Source organism: Rhinolophus hipposideros (genome assembly GCF_964194185.1).
Source record: "Rhinolophus hipposideros genome assembly, chromosome: 8".
NCBI classification, from domain to species: domain Eukaryota; kingdom Metazoa; phylum Chordata; class Mammalia; order Chiroptera; family Rhinolophidae; genus Rhinolophus; species Rhinolophus hipposideros.
The window spans coordinates 79,552,505-79,569,605 of record NC_138054.1 but is presented as its reverse complement, the minus strand read 5'-3'; the positions used below and the strand labels follow the sequence as shown (position 1 = coordinate 79,569,605).

The 17,101-nt window shown below is 47.1% G+C and overlaps 1 protein-coding gene across 1 annotated transcript; it reads left to right on the top strand.

The window, feature by feature from the left end:
• The first annotated feature begins 330 nt into the window (after positions 1-330).
• Positions 331-15,579, top strand: ELOA (elongin A). The gene is made up of 11 exons (XM_081054881.1): positions 331-488; positions 5,183-5,239; positions 6,603-6,709; positions 7,341-8,520; positions 8,861-8,972; positions 9,640-9,795; positions 9,902-9,999; positions 10,799-10,979; positions 11,283-11,394; positions 11,961-12,142; positions 13,027-15,579. The coding sequence occupies exons 1-11, from the start codon at positions 336-338 to the stop codon at positions 13,086-13,088; spliced, it is 2,400 nt and encodes a 799-aa protein (XP_080911007.1). The 5' UTR covers positions 331-335; the 3' UTR covers positions 13,089-15,579.
• The last annotated feature ends 1,522 nt before the right edge of the window (positions 15,580-17,101 follow it).

Below are 17,101 nucleotides of genomic sequence, written 5' to 3'. Positions count from 1 at the left end.
CCCCGCCCCGCGCCCCGCGCCCCCCCGCCCCGCGCCCCCCCGCCCCGCGCCCCGCGCCCCCCCGCCCCGCGCCCCGCGCCCCCCCGCCCCGCGCCCCGCGCCCCCCCGCCCCGCGCCCCGCGCCCCCCCGCCCCCCCGCCCCGCGCCCCCCCGCCCCGCGCCCCGCGCCCCCCCGCCCCGCGCCCCCCCGCCCCGCGCCCCGCGCCCCCCCGCCCCCCCGCCCCGCGCCCCGCGCCCCCCCGCCCCGCGCCCCGCGCCCCCCCGCCCCCCGCCCCGCGCCCCCCCGCCCCGCCGAGGCCCGGAAGGGGCCAGTCGCGCTTCCGTCTCCGCCGGGGATGCACGGAGGGCGGAGCTGCGGCCCGAGGACGCGACGCGAGCCCAGTTCCGGCGAGGAGGCCGCGCCAGTGACAGCGATGGCGGCGGAGTCGGCGCTCCAAGTCGTGGAGAAGCTGCAGGCGCGCCTGACTGCGAGCCCGGACCCGAAGAAGGTGAGCGAGGGGCAGCGGCGGGCGTTGGGCGTTGGGCGCGGCCCCGTAACGGTCGCGGGCCCGGGCGCGGCCCCCTCCCGGGCGGCTCGGACCCGGAGCCAGGCCCCGCCGCGCTCGCAGCCGGCGTCGGGGAGGCCGCGGCCCAGGCGGGGGCGCCGCGCACGTCGAGCCGCGGTGGCCCGGGGCCTCCCTTTCCCGCGGGCACCGCGTGCGGACCCGGCTCGGGAGCCTCCCTGGGCGTTTGGGGCCGGCTGTCTCCTGTCGGGAGGGCTCCCTGGAGTGAACTCCGGCCCTCGCCGCCTCTCCGTCGGAAGCGTTTCTGATTTCTCGGTGTCTTTTGATGTGTGTTGGAGGGGAGGAGGGGATTCTGCCTGTGCGCGATGGAGTCCAGACTCGGTGTGTGGTCCTGCGTCTCTAAGAGACGTTTTTATTGCTTTCCGCTTGATGTTAGAACATGGACCTTTTTGCTTTCGCAGTAATTCCGTTTTTAAAACAACACAAAATAAGCCTCACGCACGTCACCTAGCTGTGCCCAAAAATACGCCCCCAAACTGAGGTTGTAGTTAGGGGAAAACAGAGAGGTTAGCAGTTGCCGGTAGATTTCCTTCTGGCCTTGAAAGGAAGGTAAGAGCTACCGTTTCTCGTTTTGCAGCGAGTGATTTGCAGCCGCTTTTAATCGTACTCAGCTAGTTTTGTTTTCTAAACTGTTTTAAGTTAAATGCGTTCTTCTCTCTCTCCGACTTTGTGTTACCCCGCTTATTGGTGTCTGGGAGAGGGGTGGATGTTAGATGTTTCTCAATTGAAATACACAGATGAAAACACCCAAGGTGTCTGACATTCTCTGTCGGCATTCTAGCTAGCATGTACAGTTCTAAGAGTGGGATCTCTGAGCCCCCCAGGGCCTTTTGAGAAAAGGAAATAATCGAGGAGGCAGTTAAGATAAAGTGGTGGTGAGACTGGGGTTCTAATCCATTTACCAGCCATGGACCAAGGGGACGTGAACCCGTTTCCTCACCCGCTTATTCTGAAGACTGAACTAAAAGGCAGAAGCATCAGGCTCATCGGAAGTGCTCAGTAGATACTAATCATCACTCTTCACCGTTTTCTTGAAGGGCCCCTTTCTCTTCGTCTTGTCCCCTGCGTGTCATAGGTGAGATTTTTTCCCCGTCCATTTCTAAAAGCTGCACACAGCATCTCACCATGAGGCCACTTTTTAACTCTTCTCATTCGTACCTAGCTCAAAGATCCACTTCTTTAGGAAGCCATTTTAGTTTTCAATCTGAAAACTTAAATGCTTTCAATTGTTTTGTGTTATATTTTCTATTGCGGCTTCATTACCTAGTGGCCAGGCATATTTACAAGTTTCTTTTTACAGTAACCCTTTGTGGAATGCTAATAAATGGTCATTATTTCTGAATACGAGTTGGTTTTCCTAAACACTGAAGGTTTGTAACTGATCTTTAAAACCTTAAAACAGTACTATGTAAATCCACCCCCAGCCCTAATTTGATCTTGTTTTCAGGTTGAAAAAAATGCACCATGTAGTATCTACAGTCATTCTTCCATTAGGATTTAAAATTTCAAGTAGCTTTTCTAGTCGTTGATGTGCATGAAATTTCAAATTGGGAAAAACGTTTGTTTGCCTTCTCATCCTGCTTGAACTATTAGTTTTTGTGAGTATTTAGGCTTTCTCTTCCCAGATAGAAAAATCACCCTGAACTTCCAGCTTTGCATTATGAAGTGAGCATTAAGACGATGAGAAAATGTTGGGAGATCATTGCTGCAAAGGGCACAGTAGTTGGCATTCAGAAATGAGCTAACTGCAGGGGGAAAACTGCAAGCTGGCACGCTGGCCTTCTCCTCAACCTTCTGTTAACCCAACAAGCTCCCACAGGTTGTTCTTGAAATTGCAAGATGATTATATAGGAGTACTGAATTTGCAACTAAAGCCTGATTTCAAACCATCATTAACCAAAGGGTGGATTCCACATCTGTGTTCATGGATTTTCTGGTATTAAACATTGGTGTTTAACTGAAACTGTTTTCACTTTAAGTCCATCTGAAACGCAGGCTTACTTGGGGGGAAGGTATCAGGCGGAGGCCAGGGTCACTTGGTTCCTACTATTTAATTGGAAACAATTTTCATGGCTGGTGAAGTTACCTGTTCTGTGTTATGTTTGAATGTGAAAACTACCCAGGCCACAGTCCGATGGCAAGTGGAGAATGGGATCAACATTATGAACATCTTCTGCTCTTTGGGTTGAAGGAGTGTGCAAAGGACAACTGAATTCCTAAGCATGCATTGTGCAAATGTTTGACATTTCTCAATGAGCTGTTATCAGTTCTTGCAAACTCTACAATTGGTCTGTTGGTTTGATAACAGCAAGTTTACATCTACCTGAGGATGTCCAAAGTGCTTTTACCTTGTTGCTGCTGTTTTTTCTTGAACCTCATTGAAAACAGAGAGGCTCTGAAGCCCCTTCTATCTTATGTTGAGCTAAATCATTTTGAAAATCTCCAGGGTTTTCGTTTTGTCTGCTTTTAAGTCGCCCTGAGGAACCCAAAGCAAAGCAGAAAAGCAGCATTTACTCCTCTGGTTAGTGCTAGGCTTTGAGATTTTCAAAGTGACTTCAGGCTCCATCCTTAATGTTGGCTTCGTGGAGGTCCGGAGGATCCTTTGTCCCCATGAAGATCTCCTTCACACTGTGGCCTCTAGACTGTCTAACAACGGAATACTGTGGAGGTGCTCTTTGGCTTTGGGGTCTGTTGAGAGGCATGTGCGCTACAGCTCTCTTTTCTCTTCCTACTTTCTAAGGACAGTGTTAGGTTGGATGTGTCTCCTGGCCTTGCAGTACTTGCTGTGGCAGACACAATTGACTTAGTAGCTCGTGAGGCAGGTTATCTGACCTCACCGAGCTCGGTTTCAATAACTGTAAGACAGGGTGAATAATACCCATTTTATAGAGGTGGTCAATGAGGATGAAATGAGGTAGCATGCGAGATCTTAGCAGAGTAGCTGACATAGTAGATGGTATATAAATGCCTTCCAGGGAATGACAGTAGGGGTGACAGCCTGTTTTGAACCTTTTCAATGATTCTGAAGTTTCCTTTAGGAAAGGAATTGGCATTATCTTTGTACCCATAGCCTGGGTGACAAGAAATTCACATACATTCTCCTGAGTTGCATGATGGTGATCAAATTTGAAGTGGAGGATAATTTTCACTCAGCTATGAAGGCGAAACTCCCCAGATAGACCACTTGGCTCCTCATTTGTTCCTAGTCAAACAATAGTACCACTTGTGATCCCGTTGCTGTGCCTAGTGACCATACTCAGTCAATATTGAAGTAGAATGACCAGAAAAACATACTTGCTGCCCCACCTAATAGCAGTGTGACACACTAATTATACCCTGGGCCACACATGGAAAAAGAACAGACCTTGTTATCTAACATTTGACGTAAAGGTAGTCACAGCTACCTGTTTTGAACTACTTGTACTTTGCAGTGCTCCTTAAATGGTAGTATGTTTACATGCAGGAAAACATTTCCAAGGAAAGGCATGGCCAGTCGTGACTTTTGGTAGAAATAGAGCAAGTAGGAATTGGCTGAGGATCATCTGGTTGAGAGTCAGAAGTACTCATTTAAAGATCTGTCTGTTGATGAATGAAACGATTAGCAATACATATTTATTGAGCTTTTATAGCATTCCAGGCACTGTGGCTAAGGACTGCACATTGGTTTGTCTCAGTGAATCATTTTTTTTTAACAAGTATGACTGTTATTATGATTGATGTCATTAGCAGACAGGTAAAGACAATCAAACAAAATGGATTCTGAGCTTAGTATGAATCCATAGGTGCACAGGCTTTGCCATGTCCTTGGGACAGCGTCTCAGTGAATCGTCACAGCTTGTGAAGTAGAAACAGGATCCAGTTCCTGTTTTGCAGCTGAAGTAAGTGAGGCTCAGAGAGGTTCCTGACTTGCCCAACGTCACCTGGCAAGGAGGTGGCAGAGCCAAATTGAAGACTGTCTCTGACTCCGGAACTCTTGTCTTAACAGCAGTGCTATCCTGACTTTGACCTAGTTTTAGGGACTATAGAAAGGAAATGTGGCCAAACCCAGATTGCTTTTCTAATCTACCCAGACATGTTGTGTTCACCATTAACGGCAAAGCTCTGATTCTGACAGCTTGAAATTGGTCTTGGCTTGCCATTGTATCCCAAAAACAGTTCTGTTCAACTGCAGACCCTTCCTGGAAACATGATGCCCTTTTCCTATTGAGATATCCTCTCTTTGCTTTCCTCTGTGCCACGTCCATGAATAACTTCCCTAAAATTGACACCTTTCTCAGAAATTCTCTCTCAAAACGGGCAAAATGATAGTTGTTGATGACTTTTCTTAAAAGTTGGTAGATTTGATTCTCTTCTCTGAATCTCATTTCCCCGTGGTGTAGCACAATGGGTGAAAGCAGGGAACCTAAAGCCACAGACCTGAGTAAATCCTGCCTTACATGCATCCTGGGGCAAGTAACTTACTTTTTCTGAGCTTGTTTTCACACTTGTAAACTAGAGATAATAACCGTACTTATTACTGTATAACACCTAGCTCTGAGTAAGTATTTAACCACCAGATATTATTCTCATTTGTTCCAGTGAACTTATAGGAATTAATGTTTATTTTATTCTCTCTGCAGCTATTGAAATATTTGAAGAAACTCTCCACTTTGCCTATTACAGTAGACATTCTTGCGGTAAGAACTGTGTAACTTTAGGTATTATGTAAAACTATATCCCATCCCCTTCCCACTGGGAGAGAATGTACAGGAAGATAAAGAGCACGCAGGGGCTTTGGATGTGAAAGAAACCAGACACAAGGCCATATATTGAATGATTCCATTTATATGAAATGTCCAGAATAGGCAGATCCCCAGACAGAAAGTAGATTAGTGGTTGTCAAGGGGTGGGGGTGGGGAGCAGTTGGGAGAAACTGGTTTTTTTCTAGGGTGATGGAAATGTTCTAGAATTAGATAAGGGTGATGGTTGAACACACAGGGGTGATTGTGTGTTCTGGAAACCACTGAACTTTTAAATGGTTAAAATGGTGATGAATTTTATGTTACGTGAATTGTATCTCAGAACTTTTTTCTAGAAATGAAAAGAACATTGGCTTTGGCATCGACTAGTCCTGGTTTCAAATCCAAGTTCTGGTGACCTTAGGCTGTTCCTTCTTTGTAAAATGGGACAGATTCCTACCTCACAGTGTTGTAAAGATTGATTCTGATACTGTGCGCAAAGCTGTTACTTCGCTCAGTGCCTGATACCTGCTGTTGTCACTCTGGTTATTGTAAAGTTCTAGAAGTTTTTTTTTTTTTTTTTAAATATTTTATTGGGGAAGGGGAACAGGACTTTATTGGGGAACAGTGTGTACTTCCAGGACTTTTTTTTGCCCCCCAAGTCAAGTTGTTGTCCTTTCAATCCTAGTTGTGGAGGGTGCCGTTCAGCTTCAAGTTGTTGTCCTTTCAAAGGTCTTAGTTGTGGAGGGCGCAGCTCAGCTCCAGGTCCAGTTGCCGTTGCCGTTGCCGTTGCTAGTTGCAGGGGGCACAGCCCACCATCCCTTGCGGGAGTCGAACCGGCAGCCTTGTGGTTGAGAGGACTCCCTCCAACCAACTGAGCCATCCTGGAGGCAGCTCAGCTCAAGGTGCCGTGTTCAATCTTAGTTGCAGGGGGCGCTGCCCACCATCCCTTGTGGGACTCAAGGAGTTGAACTGGCAACCACGCAACCTTGTGGTTGAGAATCCACTGGCCCATGTGCGAATTGAACCGGCAGCCTCCGGAGTTAGGAGCATGGAGCATGGAGCTCTAACCGGCCTGAGCCACTGGGCCAGCCCCCTAGAAGCGTTTTAATTCAGTATTTTCCTCTTCTGAATCTGGTATGCTTTGCTACTGTGTGTCATTAGAGGTTTAGGGTATAGAAACAAAGTAATTTTGTACTGAGACTTGAGGGTATATTTTAGGAAGGAAGTATTGGTTTGTTGGATAGCAGGAGGCTGATTTCTTTGAAAATTGTGAGCCTGTTTCCACAAGCCTCCAACAATTCCTTTGTCAAATTTATAGGAGACCGGTGTTGGAAAAACAGTAAATAGCTTACGAAAACACGAGCACGTTGGAAGCTTTGCCAGGGACCTCGTGGCCCAGTGGAAAAAGTTGGTTCCTGTGGAACGGTAAGAACATTACTCTGTAGGTTTTTTCAATTTCATGTTTAAATCTGACATTTGGAGTGTTTAAGGCAGAAAAGATTTTCTTTATTATTCCTTCTCTGTCTTCTTATTTAAAATATTTATTTTGTCTTGATTATAAAAATAATCCATGATCATTATAGAATATTAGAAAATATTTTGAAATAGAAATAAGAATCAAAATTTCTTGTAATTCTACCATCCAAAGATAAGTATCATTAACGTTTTGGTGTGTTTCTTTCTAACCTTTTCCTAAAAGGTTTTTTTATATAGTTGTGAACAAACTGTATAGAACAGCCTGTTTTTTATGTAACAGCTTAAATATGTCCCCATGTTGAGAAAATTTTTAAGCATTTTCGTGTTTCTACAAGATTCGATCGTCTTTATATCCTGTTAAGCTCGTCATTTTCCATTTATTGAATATTTGAGTTTTTCCCAGTTTTAAAACTTAGTTGAGTGTCTTGGAATAGGACACATTTACCTTCTTCCCAAGACCTTGTTTCTAACTCTGCATTCTCTCCAGCTCTTTTGTGAGCTCAGGTTCTGTGACTCTGTCCTCTGAACAAGAATCACACTGAGATTTAAAACTGCTTTATTGGCTTTTTCTTTTATTTAGAAACCCAGAGCCTGATGAACAGGACTTTGAGAAGAGCAATTCCCGCAAGCGGCCCAAGGATGCTGGTCAGAAGGAGGAGGATGTGGACTTCCAAGAAAACTGGAAAGCGTCCGGCAGCCAGCCGTATAGTCCTGACCACAGACAGAAGAAACACAGAAAACTCGCAGAGCTCGAGAGACCTCACAAAGCGTCTCACAGTCAGGAGAGGAGAGACGAAAGAAAGAGGGGCCACAGGGTTTCACCAATTTACTCTTCAGACCATGAATCTTCCGATTATGGCCATGTTCAGTCCCCTCCGTCGTCTGCCAGCCCTCATCAGATGTTGGTGGACCGTTGCAGGTCCCCGGAGGAGGACCACGAGCCCTTTGTTCCACACCAGAAGCCCGGAAAAGGCCCCAGTAATGCCTTTCAAGACAGACTGGGCTTCAGTCAGGAACGACAGTCCGCTGAGCCCCAGGGGAAAGGGGCTGGGAGTCAGAACAAGGAGCACAGGTCTTCCCATAAAGAAAAACGTCCAGTGGATGCCAGGGCAGATGAGAAGTCGTCTTTGAGCAGAGAGAAATCCCACAAGGCCATCTCCAAAGAGGAAAACCGGAGGCCTGTCTCAGGGGATGGCACAAAGGAGAAACCACCCTCCAGTGGTGCTAAGAAAGAGAAGGAAAGAGAGGGCAGCACCAAGAAGCTTTTATCCCCCTTGGAAATTGCTTCGGACAACCACCTTAAAAAGCAAAAGCACAAAGACTCAGAGAAAACCAAATCAGACAAAAATAAGCAAAGTCTAGACAGCTCAGACATAGGAAAAGGGTCAGGAGACCTGCTGTCCAAGGCGAAAGAGAAGGTTTCTAACAACTTAAAGACTCAAGAAAGGAAAATGAAAACTTCCCATTCAGATAGGAAGTCAGTGGGCTCCCTCCCCAAAGTTGAGGAGGCCGATATGGACGATGAATTCGAGCAGCCCACCATGTCTTTTGAGTCATACCTCAGCTATGACCAGCCCCGCAAGAAAAAGAAAAAGATTGTGAAAACCTCAGCTGCGACCGTTGGAGAAAAAGGACTTAAAAAAAATGATTCGAAAAGCTCTAGTAAAAACTTGGACTCAGTTCAGAAATCACCTAAGGTGACCGAAAACAAGTCAGAGAAGCTTCAGCCTGCCGGAGCCGATTCAGCCAAGCCGAGAAAGGTAAGCCCTTCGGCCCCTTGGTGGCTCCCCCTTGCTTGCGCACATTGGGCTCTGCGAAGCCCCCGGGATCCACCCCGCTGCTGTTTTGCTTGGCTGCCTTTTGTGTGGCCTGTTGAATTTCAGTTTGAAGTAATTTCCTCCAGGCCCCTCTAGCAGCCAGGGCCGGGAGTACCCAGGAAAATTATTTGCTGACTTAGGTTGTAGGTTGTGGCAGACAAGACTGCCGCCCCTCCACCAGCCTGTGCCTTAACCGCCTAGTCAACCTGCTGGGAACGGGCTGTAGGATGGGAGGCTGTGCGTGTAGAAAAGGGCTCTCCAGTCCCTGGTTTCGTCCCTGCAGGTCCCCACTGAAGCATTGCCAGTGTTGCCAGACCTCCCCTTACCTATGCTACAGGCCAATTACCGGCCACTTCCTTCCCTCGACTTGATGCCCTTCCAACCAAAGCGAAAAGGTAATTTTCTGTATCTGTTTTTTTTTTAAATGGAAAAAAAGATTGAAAAAATTCATTCATGATCTGTCATCAGATTTTGGTCCATTTCCTAATCGCATAGGCTCTGGAGTTGGATGTCTTGGGTTTGAATCCCAGCTCTGGTTCATAGGGCTGTTGAGTGTATGAAACGTGCTCATGCTGGTAAAGCGCTTAGCTCAGGTTTTGCCACGTAATAAGAGTTCACTAAATCAGCTGCTGCTGTTATTAGCGGTCCTTTATATATTCCACATGAGCTTTTTAAAAACAGTTTAGTTTTAAGAGCAAAAGAATCAGAAGCCACATAAGTGCTTCCCAGCAAGAGACTAACAGATCCATCGTGGTTCATCCACACAGTGGTATCCTACACAACTGTAAAAAGGGTGGAAAGTCTATACACTGACAAGGAATGATTTCTAAAATGTGGCAAATGAAAAAAACAATGACAGTAGTGAGTATGTGATTAATTGTTTAAAAGGGAATAAAATACACACTGGCTTATTTTTGTCTCTGGAAGGATACACAAGCAGGTGTAACATTGGTGGCTTTGAGAAAGGGAACTGGGCGGCTGAGGAGTGGGCTGGAAGGAGAGTTTTCCCTGCAGAGCTGAGCGCCTTTTATAACTTACCTTCTTGTTTCTCCTGCGCGGTAGCACACTCTTCACCCCAGGAAGAGGAAGAAGCTGGATTTACTGGGCGGAGAATGAATTCTAAGATGCAGGTGTATTCTGGTTCCAAGTGTGCCTATCTCCCCAAAATGATGACCTTGCACCAGCAGTGCATTCGGGTCCTTAAAAACAACATCGACTGTAAGTCCCATGCCCCGCTCTTGGTCTCAAGCGTGTTGTGGCTCTGGGACCTGATTACTGGGTGGTTTGGCTGCTACTCAGCGTTTTCACCTTTGATTCTCTGCAGCAATCTTTGAAGTGGGAGGCGTCCCATATTCTGTTCTTGAGCCTGTTTTGGAGAGGTGTACGCCTGAACAGCTGTATCGTATAGAGGAATATAATCACGTGAGTGTCCTGTTTGGGTGGGAAGAGGGCCGTTTCCTGGCTCGTGTGTCCAGAAAAGTTTTGTCTCTGTGAATTGGCCAGTGGTCGGATCACTGTTCTGGGCATATTTGGTTTGCATTTGGCGTAAGTGAGCATCGTAAGGGGGCTTCTTGGGGTAGAATCAAGGTGGGATTCACAGGGTGTAGGAAAGCACTTCCCACACCTCCCTTGAGCTTGCTGAGTCACAGAGGTGAAGGGAGAATTCTGGCAGCACAGCCCCTGGGATCCAGAGCGGGGACAGAGCTTTGTGTTGACACTCGGGTGTCTGGTGAATTTTTAAAAGAGTACAGATCGTTGGGTGTCTCCTAGAGATATTCAGATCTACCCAAAAATCCTTTTCGTAATGCTGGGACATACTCATTTGGTTGCATTAGCTGTTTCTCTAATTCCAAGGATATCTATAACATGTCATCCTTCTTAGGTGGCCCCCTTGCCATTACAGTTCAGTGCTCGGGAAATGCCCAGGTTTGTCTTCAGCCTGGTTGTGTCCTTTTTCTAAAGGAAAAGACTTCTCTTAAACTAATTTTGTGTTGTCTTGTATCCTTGCCCCACCATCCCCCAGAAGCAGCTAGAACAGTGCCTCCCGCTTAACTTTTTTTTTAATTTAGTGATTTGATTTTTTTTTTCTAGAACTAGGGTATTTTAACTACTATGCAGACCCCAAAATCATTAGGAAAGTGGTCACCCCTAAGTGATGAGGGTAAAAAAAGAGATATGTAAGAGTGCTCACATATAAAGGAAGTCCTGGTTCTGGTTTTAGGTATTGATTGAAGAAACAGATCAATTATGGAAAATTCACTGTCACCGAGACTTTAAGGAAGAAAGGCCAGAAGAGTATGAGTCATGGCGGGAGATGTACCTGCGGCTTCAGGATGCGCGAGAGCAGCGGCTACGATTGCTGACAAAGAACATCCGATCTGCACATGCCAATAAGCCCAAAGGTGGGGGGGGGGGCTGGCTAAATAGTGAGCGCTCTGCTCTGGTCCCCAGCGGGGCCTTGGGGGCCTGGCTGCTGGAGGCAGGGCCTGTGGCCCCTAAATCTCCTGCATGTGCGGAATTGGGGCAGGGGTGGGGGTTTCTTCTGCCACCACTCATGCCCCACAGATCAGTTTTCAGGGCTGATGCATGCTTAGCTTTGGGGGTACTGGAAAAGCCTTTATCTCTTAATAGTGTAGATTATTAACCTACCAGTAGCGTCTCTGCTCAGAAAAGCAGGTGTTAATCTCCTCCATATTTCCCCACAGGCCGACAAGCAAAGATGGCCTTTGTGAACTCGGTGGCCAAGCCACCTCGTGATGTTCGAAGGAGGCAGGAGAAGTTTGGAACAGGAGCAGCAGCTGTGCCCGAGAAAATCAAGTATGAGCTCTGTGTGCTCAGAGAAGAGAGTCCAAGAGCTTGCCACTCACCCTGAAAAGGCAGCCCAAGGGCAGGCAGCGGTTCATTTGAGGGGTGAACGCACAGCCTTGCAGAGTGGGTTCTGGAGGCCGACCTGACCAGCTCAGCACTTGACCTCCCTGAGCCTCAGTGTCCTTGACTACAGGGCGGGCTGGATAATTATTCTTGCTTCTCAGAGGGTCAAGATTAAATGAAGAACAGGGCCTGGCTTGTGGGAAATACGTATGTGTTCCCTTTCCCATTTAAACAAAATGGGCTTCACTATGAGGACTACATTATTTAAGTCACATGGGTATTTTCATCATGCAGATTTACACCTAAGCAGTGCAAAGTTAGTTAGTTGAGCTTATCATTCATTCTGAAGGGCTGACACTGTCATCACAGAGCCATCACCAGAGTCACGGGTCCTAGCGTTCACTGGTCAAAACCACAAAACTGAGTCTTCTCAGAAAGGCCCGAGTCAGGCCGTTGGTGCTGCGGGCGGATATCTCATGCTTGTGACTAACTAGCTTTGTCCTGTGTTCCAGGATTAAGCCAGCCCCGTACCCCACAGGAAGCAGCCATGCTCTCTCCAGCACTGGCAGCAGTAACAGCTTTAACGCCAGCCCTGAGGAGCCGGCCTATGACGGCCCGAGCACCAGCAGTGCCCACCTGGCGCCCATGGTCAGCAGCACTGTTTGCTATGATCCTCGGAAACCGACTGTGAAGAGTGAGTCACTGGGGTTCCTGCTCAGATGTTGCAGAACTAGTATTCGAAGCCCTGTAGTGCCACTGCCACTGCATCCCATTTTGTGTCGTGGGTGTAGCGTACGTATGGCGCCGGGCACGTCTAAATGTCAGTGCCTTCTTTCCCTGCTTTGGGCATAATGCACATTTTATCGTGGGTTTTTTTTAAGCTCACATATTAATTCATTATTGAATGGAATGTCACCCCTTTTGTGAAGACTTCCAGAGCACATTATTTGCCTTTTAAATAATGATCATAGTGAACATTCATCTTGACACTATCCCCAATATTCTAAGGAGGAGTCCTAACTTAAGAAAAACATGACTCTGTACTCCCTTCAGAGCCCATGGGAGAGAGAGAGTCCTGGCTTAAGCTTTGGCTGTGTCACATTAACTAGTCAAGAGCAGGCTAGCTCTCCTTCTGTCCGTGGCATTTGTATTTAGGTCATCTGAGACCTGTTGCTACCCTGGAGAGACGGGGTAGGAAGAGGGGTGCTTTTTGCTGGTTTGGATATTGGTGAGGCAGAGTACAGTTATGGCTCAGCATGGCCTTTAGAGTCTGGCAAGGATTGAGTTCCGGTTCCGCCACTTACTGTTCAACCAGGGGCAAGTTGGCTGGCCTCTGAGTCTTGGTGAGTTTGTTAGAATTAGAGATAGTCATTGTTCCAGGCCTGGCAGGGGCTCAGCAGTGTTAGCTGTGTGCTGCCGCTTTTACTGTGGTGTTAGCAGACCACTGCTGCTTCCATCCATTTGTCTGGGGGTGCAGAGCCAAGAGTGTGGCAAGACCTTGGCTTTGAGTAAACCACTAGTGGTGTGTTTCTAAACTGCCACAGACCTGAAACAACGGCCTTATTTCTCTTTTCACAGAAATTGCCCCAATGATGGCTAAGACGATTAAAGCTTTCAAGAACAGATTCTCCCGACGATAAACTGAGGACTTGCCTTGGGGATAGAATTTGGGGGTGAGGAATACAAGGACAGTGGGCGTTGGGGAATGAAACTTCCAAAGGAGACCAGAATCTTTTTGCTTTGTGGAACCTCTGGTCTCTGAATCCTGCAGTTTGCAGGTGTTGCACCTGTGAAGCTGTGAGCCTCAGCCACTGCCTCCCTGCCTGGAGAACACTTCAGAATTCTGAAGAAGATGTGAAGCCTCAGTCTCACTGAGGATTTTAAGGTCAATTATACTTTTGTTGTTAATTAGCTTCTTTGTAAACTATAAGACATAGTTTTAATTAATAAATATTGCCCCCAGATTGTATTTATATTACCCCCAGGTTTTTTTGTTTTTGTTTTTGTCCTCTACCACACACTTAGCCTGTTATTTTTAGGGTCCTTTGTTAGACAGAAGTCTAGTGAAAGCCATTCCCTTGTCCCAGTTCACGTCTCCTGAGTGGACTCTGGTCCAGAGGGAGGACTGGGCCTCCCAGGGGCCTGTGTGCTGCCTGCGCCATGGCGGGCATGGCGGGGAAGCTCAGCGTGCAGACAGAAGTGTTCAGGTCGGACCCCTCGCCTCTGAGACCCTGCTCAGTGTCGCTCTGCGTCCCCGTGCAGGTGCACCTCCTTCTTACTCATTAAATAGTATTTATTAAGGGACGTTATTTGTAAAGGTCTAGAGTCTTTCCCCCATCCTTTTTGCCAGTCTTCGCCCCCATCCCCCCCTTTTTTTTTGAGACTCATTAGAGGACACAGAACCTTGGGAGATCAATTTGCACAGAAACCCAGCATTTTTACAATTTCCAGTTTCTGATTCAAAACTTTAGGGTTTTTTTCTCCTCCCCTATTTTTCTTTCTCCCACTAGCATGGGGGAAAAACCACAAATACATGGCAGGGCTTTTGGTAGCAGCCCCCCCCACCCCCCCCACACACACAACACAACTTCAGAGTTTTAAAAGCCAGCACTTTAATCTCTTGATCCCTGTGAATTACTACTAGAAGTGAATGATTTTAAAAGTTGTAATGCTGTGTTGGAAATTGGTTTTGTTTTTGCTTCCTTTAAAAGGTAAGATCACGTGACTGGAAGAGCACAACAATTTTGCTATGTTTTGTAGAGAACTTTGCAGCTGAAGCTTTTTAAAGCCAGAATTGGGAGGGAAGGGCCAAGGTAATGACAGTGTGTGAGCTGTGGCGTCGGGATGGGGGAGAACAGCAAGGCCATGCATCTGGTTTGGGAAGGGAGGCGCTCACTTGCGAGTGGATGTGGAAGCAAGCTGAGAACTCGGACGACAGTATCCGTGCCCTTCTTGGCTGTGAAGAACACTGACTAGTAGGAGCCCACCTGGCTGTGACCCAGGGGGAAGTAGGTGCCGTCCTGACGAAAACCTGATAAGTAGACTGAGGGCGTGATTAGTGTGACAGTCTGAGGAGCTTGGCAGTCAGGCCCCTCCACAAGCTCCCTCAGAGCCCAGAATATGGAGCCCACAGTTTTTAACTAGCCTCGAGGCCTCAGTGAGGTAACTGCAGGTTCCGGAGCAGTGCAGGAAGTCTGTGCAGCAAGAGCTGCCCTGTCCAGTGAGCGTTTCTCTGGGGGTGCCTGCCGCGACCGGACCTATAAGTATTGCTGTGTTTTAATTTGCTGTATTTTTTAATTGGATCAAGCATTACTTCTCTTGATTATTTGTATTACCATTCCACGCGTACCCCCTACCTAGCCTGCTCACCCAACTCTGATATTAGGAAGCCTCTTACCTAAAACCAAATGAGCATCTGGGTCAGGTGCCAGGTATCTATTGCCTAGAATAGCTTCCTCGAAGTATCCACGACCTTGAACTTGTCTCTTAGCTGTGTGTTCAAGTCTTTGTCATTGAAACCAGTTTTTCATATTTCAGATTCAGTTGTGTATGATTTAGTTTCCTTTATTAGGCATCTTTAAGCAGGGAGGGAGAAAAAGACACGTGTTTGTTCGTCCCAACATCAGTACCATAAGGACTTTAGATCACCCTGATTGCACAGAGCCAGGGCTCCCCCTCTCCCTCCGAGTGTCTGCATCAGGGTGGGACTTGGTGAGAAGAGAAGGGAGGGTAGAGGAAAAGCCGAATTTCTAACCAACCCTCTCACCTACGTCGTAGAAATGGCTGCAGAACAGATGCAGGATGTCGAACCTTTGGTCTCATTTGTGAAAACTTGTGCAATTTTTTTTTCTGTGCTACACTACATACAAATCACCAAATTACAAATTAACCCTTTGTGATTGTTGGTGTAATGAGCAGTTTCTTTGGGGCTTTCTCTTTCTTTCCGGGAAGGGGGAGGGAAAGGAGCAAGGTATCGTCCTGCTCTTCATTTGTATTTTGGTCCCAAAATGTAAATACAATTTTCTATGTTACTTTTTTGTGGTAACTACCAAGATGAATATTTTAATTAGATAAGTTATATGAAAAGGAAGAAAAATTCCATGTCTAAATAAAAAAAACCCAAAAATCCCATATACTGTTGTCTTTCTTCCCTTCTCCCTTACTGTGTCAGAGAATGGAAGTCGGTGACAAAATGTCTGGTTCCTAGGCTGTGAGGTAGACCTCTGAATCCTTGGGCTGGCCCTAAAGGATGGTGGATTTTTATCTGTAGCATAGCAGGACTGGAAAAGGGGAAAGAGCCCTGTGAACAAAGGGAGGAACTGGATAAAGATGAGCACATAAGTGGGGACGAGGCACTGTCCTCTGCTATACTTGGAACCCTGGGACTGAGCTATTAACCCCATTTTACAGTTAGAAGCTGAGGCTCACGGGTGAAATAACAGTCAAAGCCGCATAACTAGTAAGTAGCAAAGGAAATGATTTGAAACCCACATTCTTTGACTGCAAAGTCACTTTCGTCACTTCTTGGGGGGGGGGTAGACACTGGTAGGGTCTCCTCAGTCTTACATTGGCTTCCTAATGAGAGGGTAATGAACACTTACACAGAAAGGTCTTGTCAACAAGGAATTAATGAGAACTTGCTGTGTGGGCCCTGGCTGAGCAGCTGGAGTTTCAGCATTTGCTAATAGAGCCAAGAGCTTGGTTTCAGCCCCTGCAGACATCACGTTGAGTGGGTCGGATCTTACATCAAACCTAAACACAGAGCAACACAGTTTTATTATCCTTGCTCTCCTAAAGAGGGCATTCTTGGTGTATGGTCTGGATTTATTTTTCCCAATTCTTTACTGGATCTAATTCTCACTTAGAAATGACTACGCATCGACGTTAATTATGGAGCATGGTATCTGACAGATGTCTTCACCCAGAATTTTAAGTTAGCCCTTTGTCCCTTATTCATTAATTCACCATTTGCTGAGCCAGGACCTGTGTGAGAACCTGGAATAGACAGTAACACAATCAAGTCTGGCGCTTACAGTCAGGTAAGAGTAATGGACCCCACGGGTTATGCACTTAATACATGCCAGGCACCCCTGTCTCAAATACATTGTCTCAGTTATCCCAATGACCTTACAAGGTAGGTAGTCACAGCCCCATTTAAAAAATGAGAAAAGCACAGAGAAATTAAGAACTTGCCCAAGGTCACATAATCAGCGAGCTGTGGTGCTGTGCCTGGGCCTGACTCCCAAGCACATTCTCACTCACATTTAACCATTTCATACATACACACACCCAATGCTAGGCTCTGCAGCAAAGCTGACTCCAGTGCAAAAAGATGCCGGAGCCAAGGCCCTACGTGTTTCTAAGAACGATTTCCTTCTCTGCTGCACATAACTGATGCCCAGAAGAACCCTCCATCTGGCTGCCTCCTTCACAGGGTCTCCACTAGGGTTCCGCCATCCGCTTGAGTCGCTCCCCGATTAGTGGCTAAATGGTGAAACAGCCATTTGTCTTCACAAGCCCCCCAATTTCCTTGATGCCCACTGTCTTTAACCCCTTTCAAAATCTTCAGAGGAAAATCTTCCATACTTTACATAGCTAGAACTGTGTTTCTCAAGCATAGAATCTCTAGGGTTGGGCACCTCCCACCAAAAAA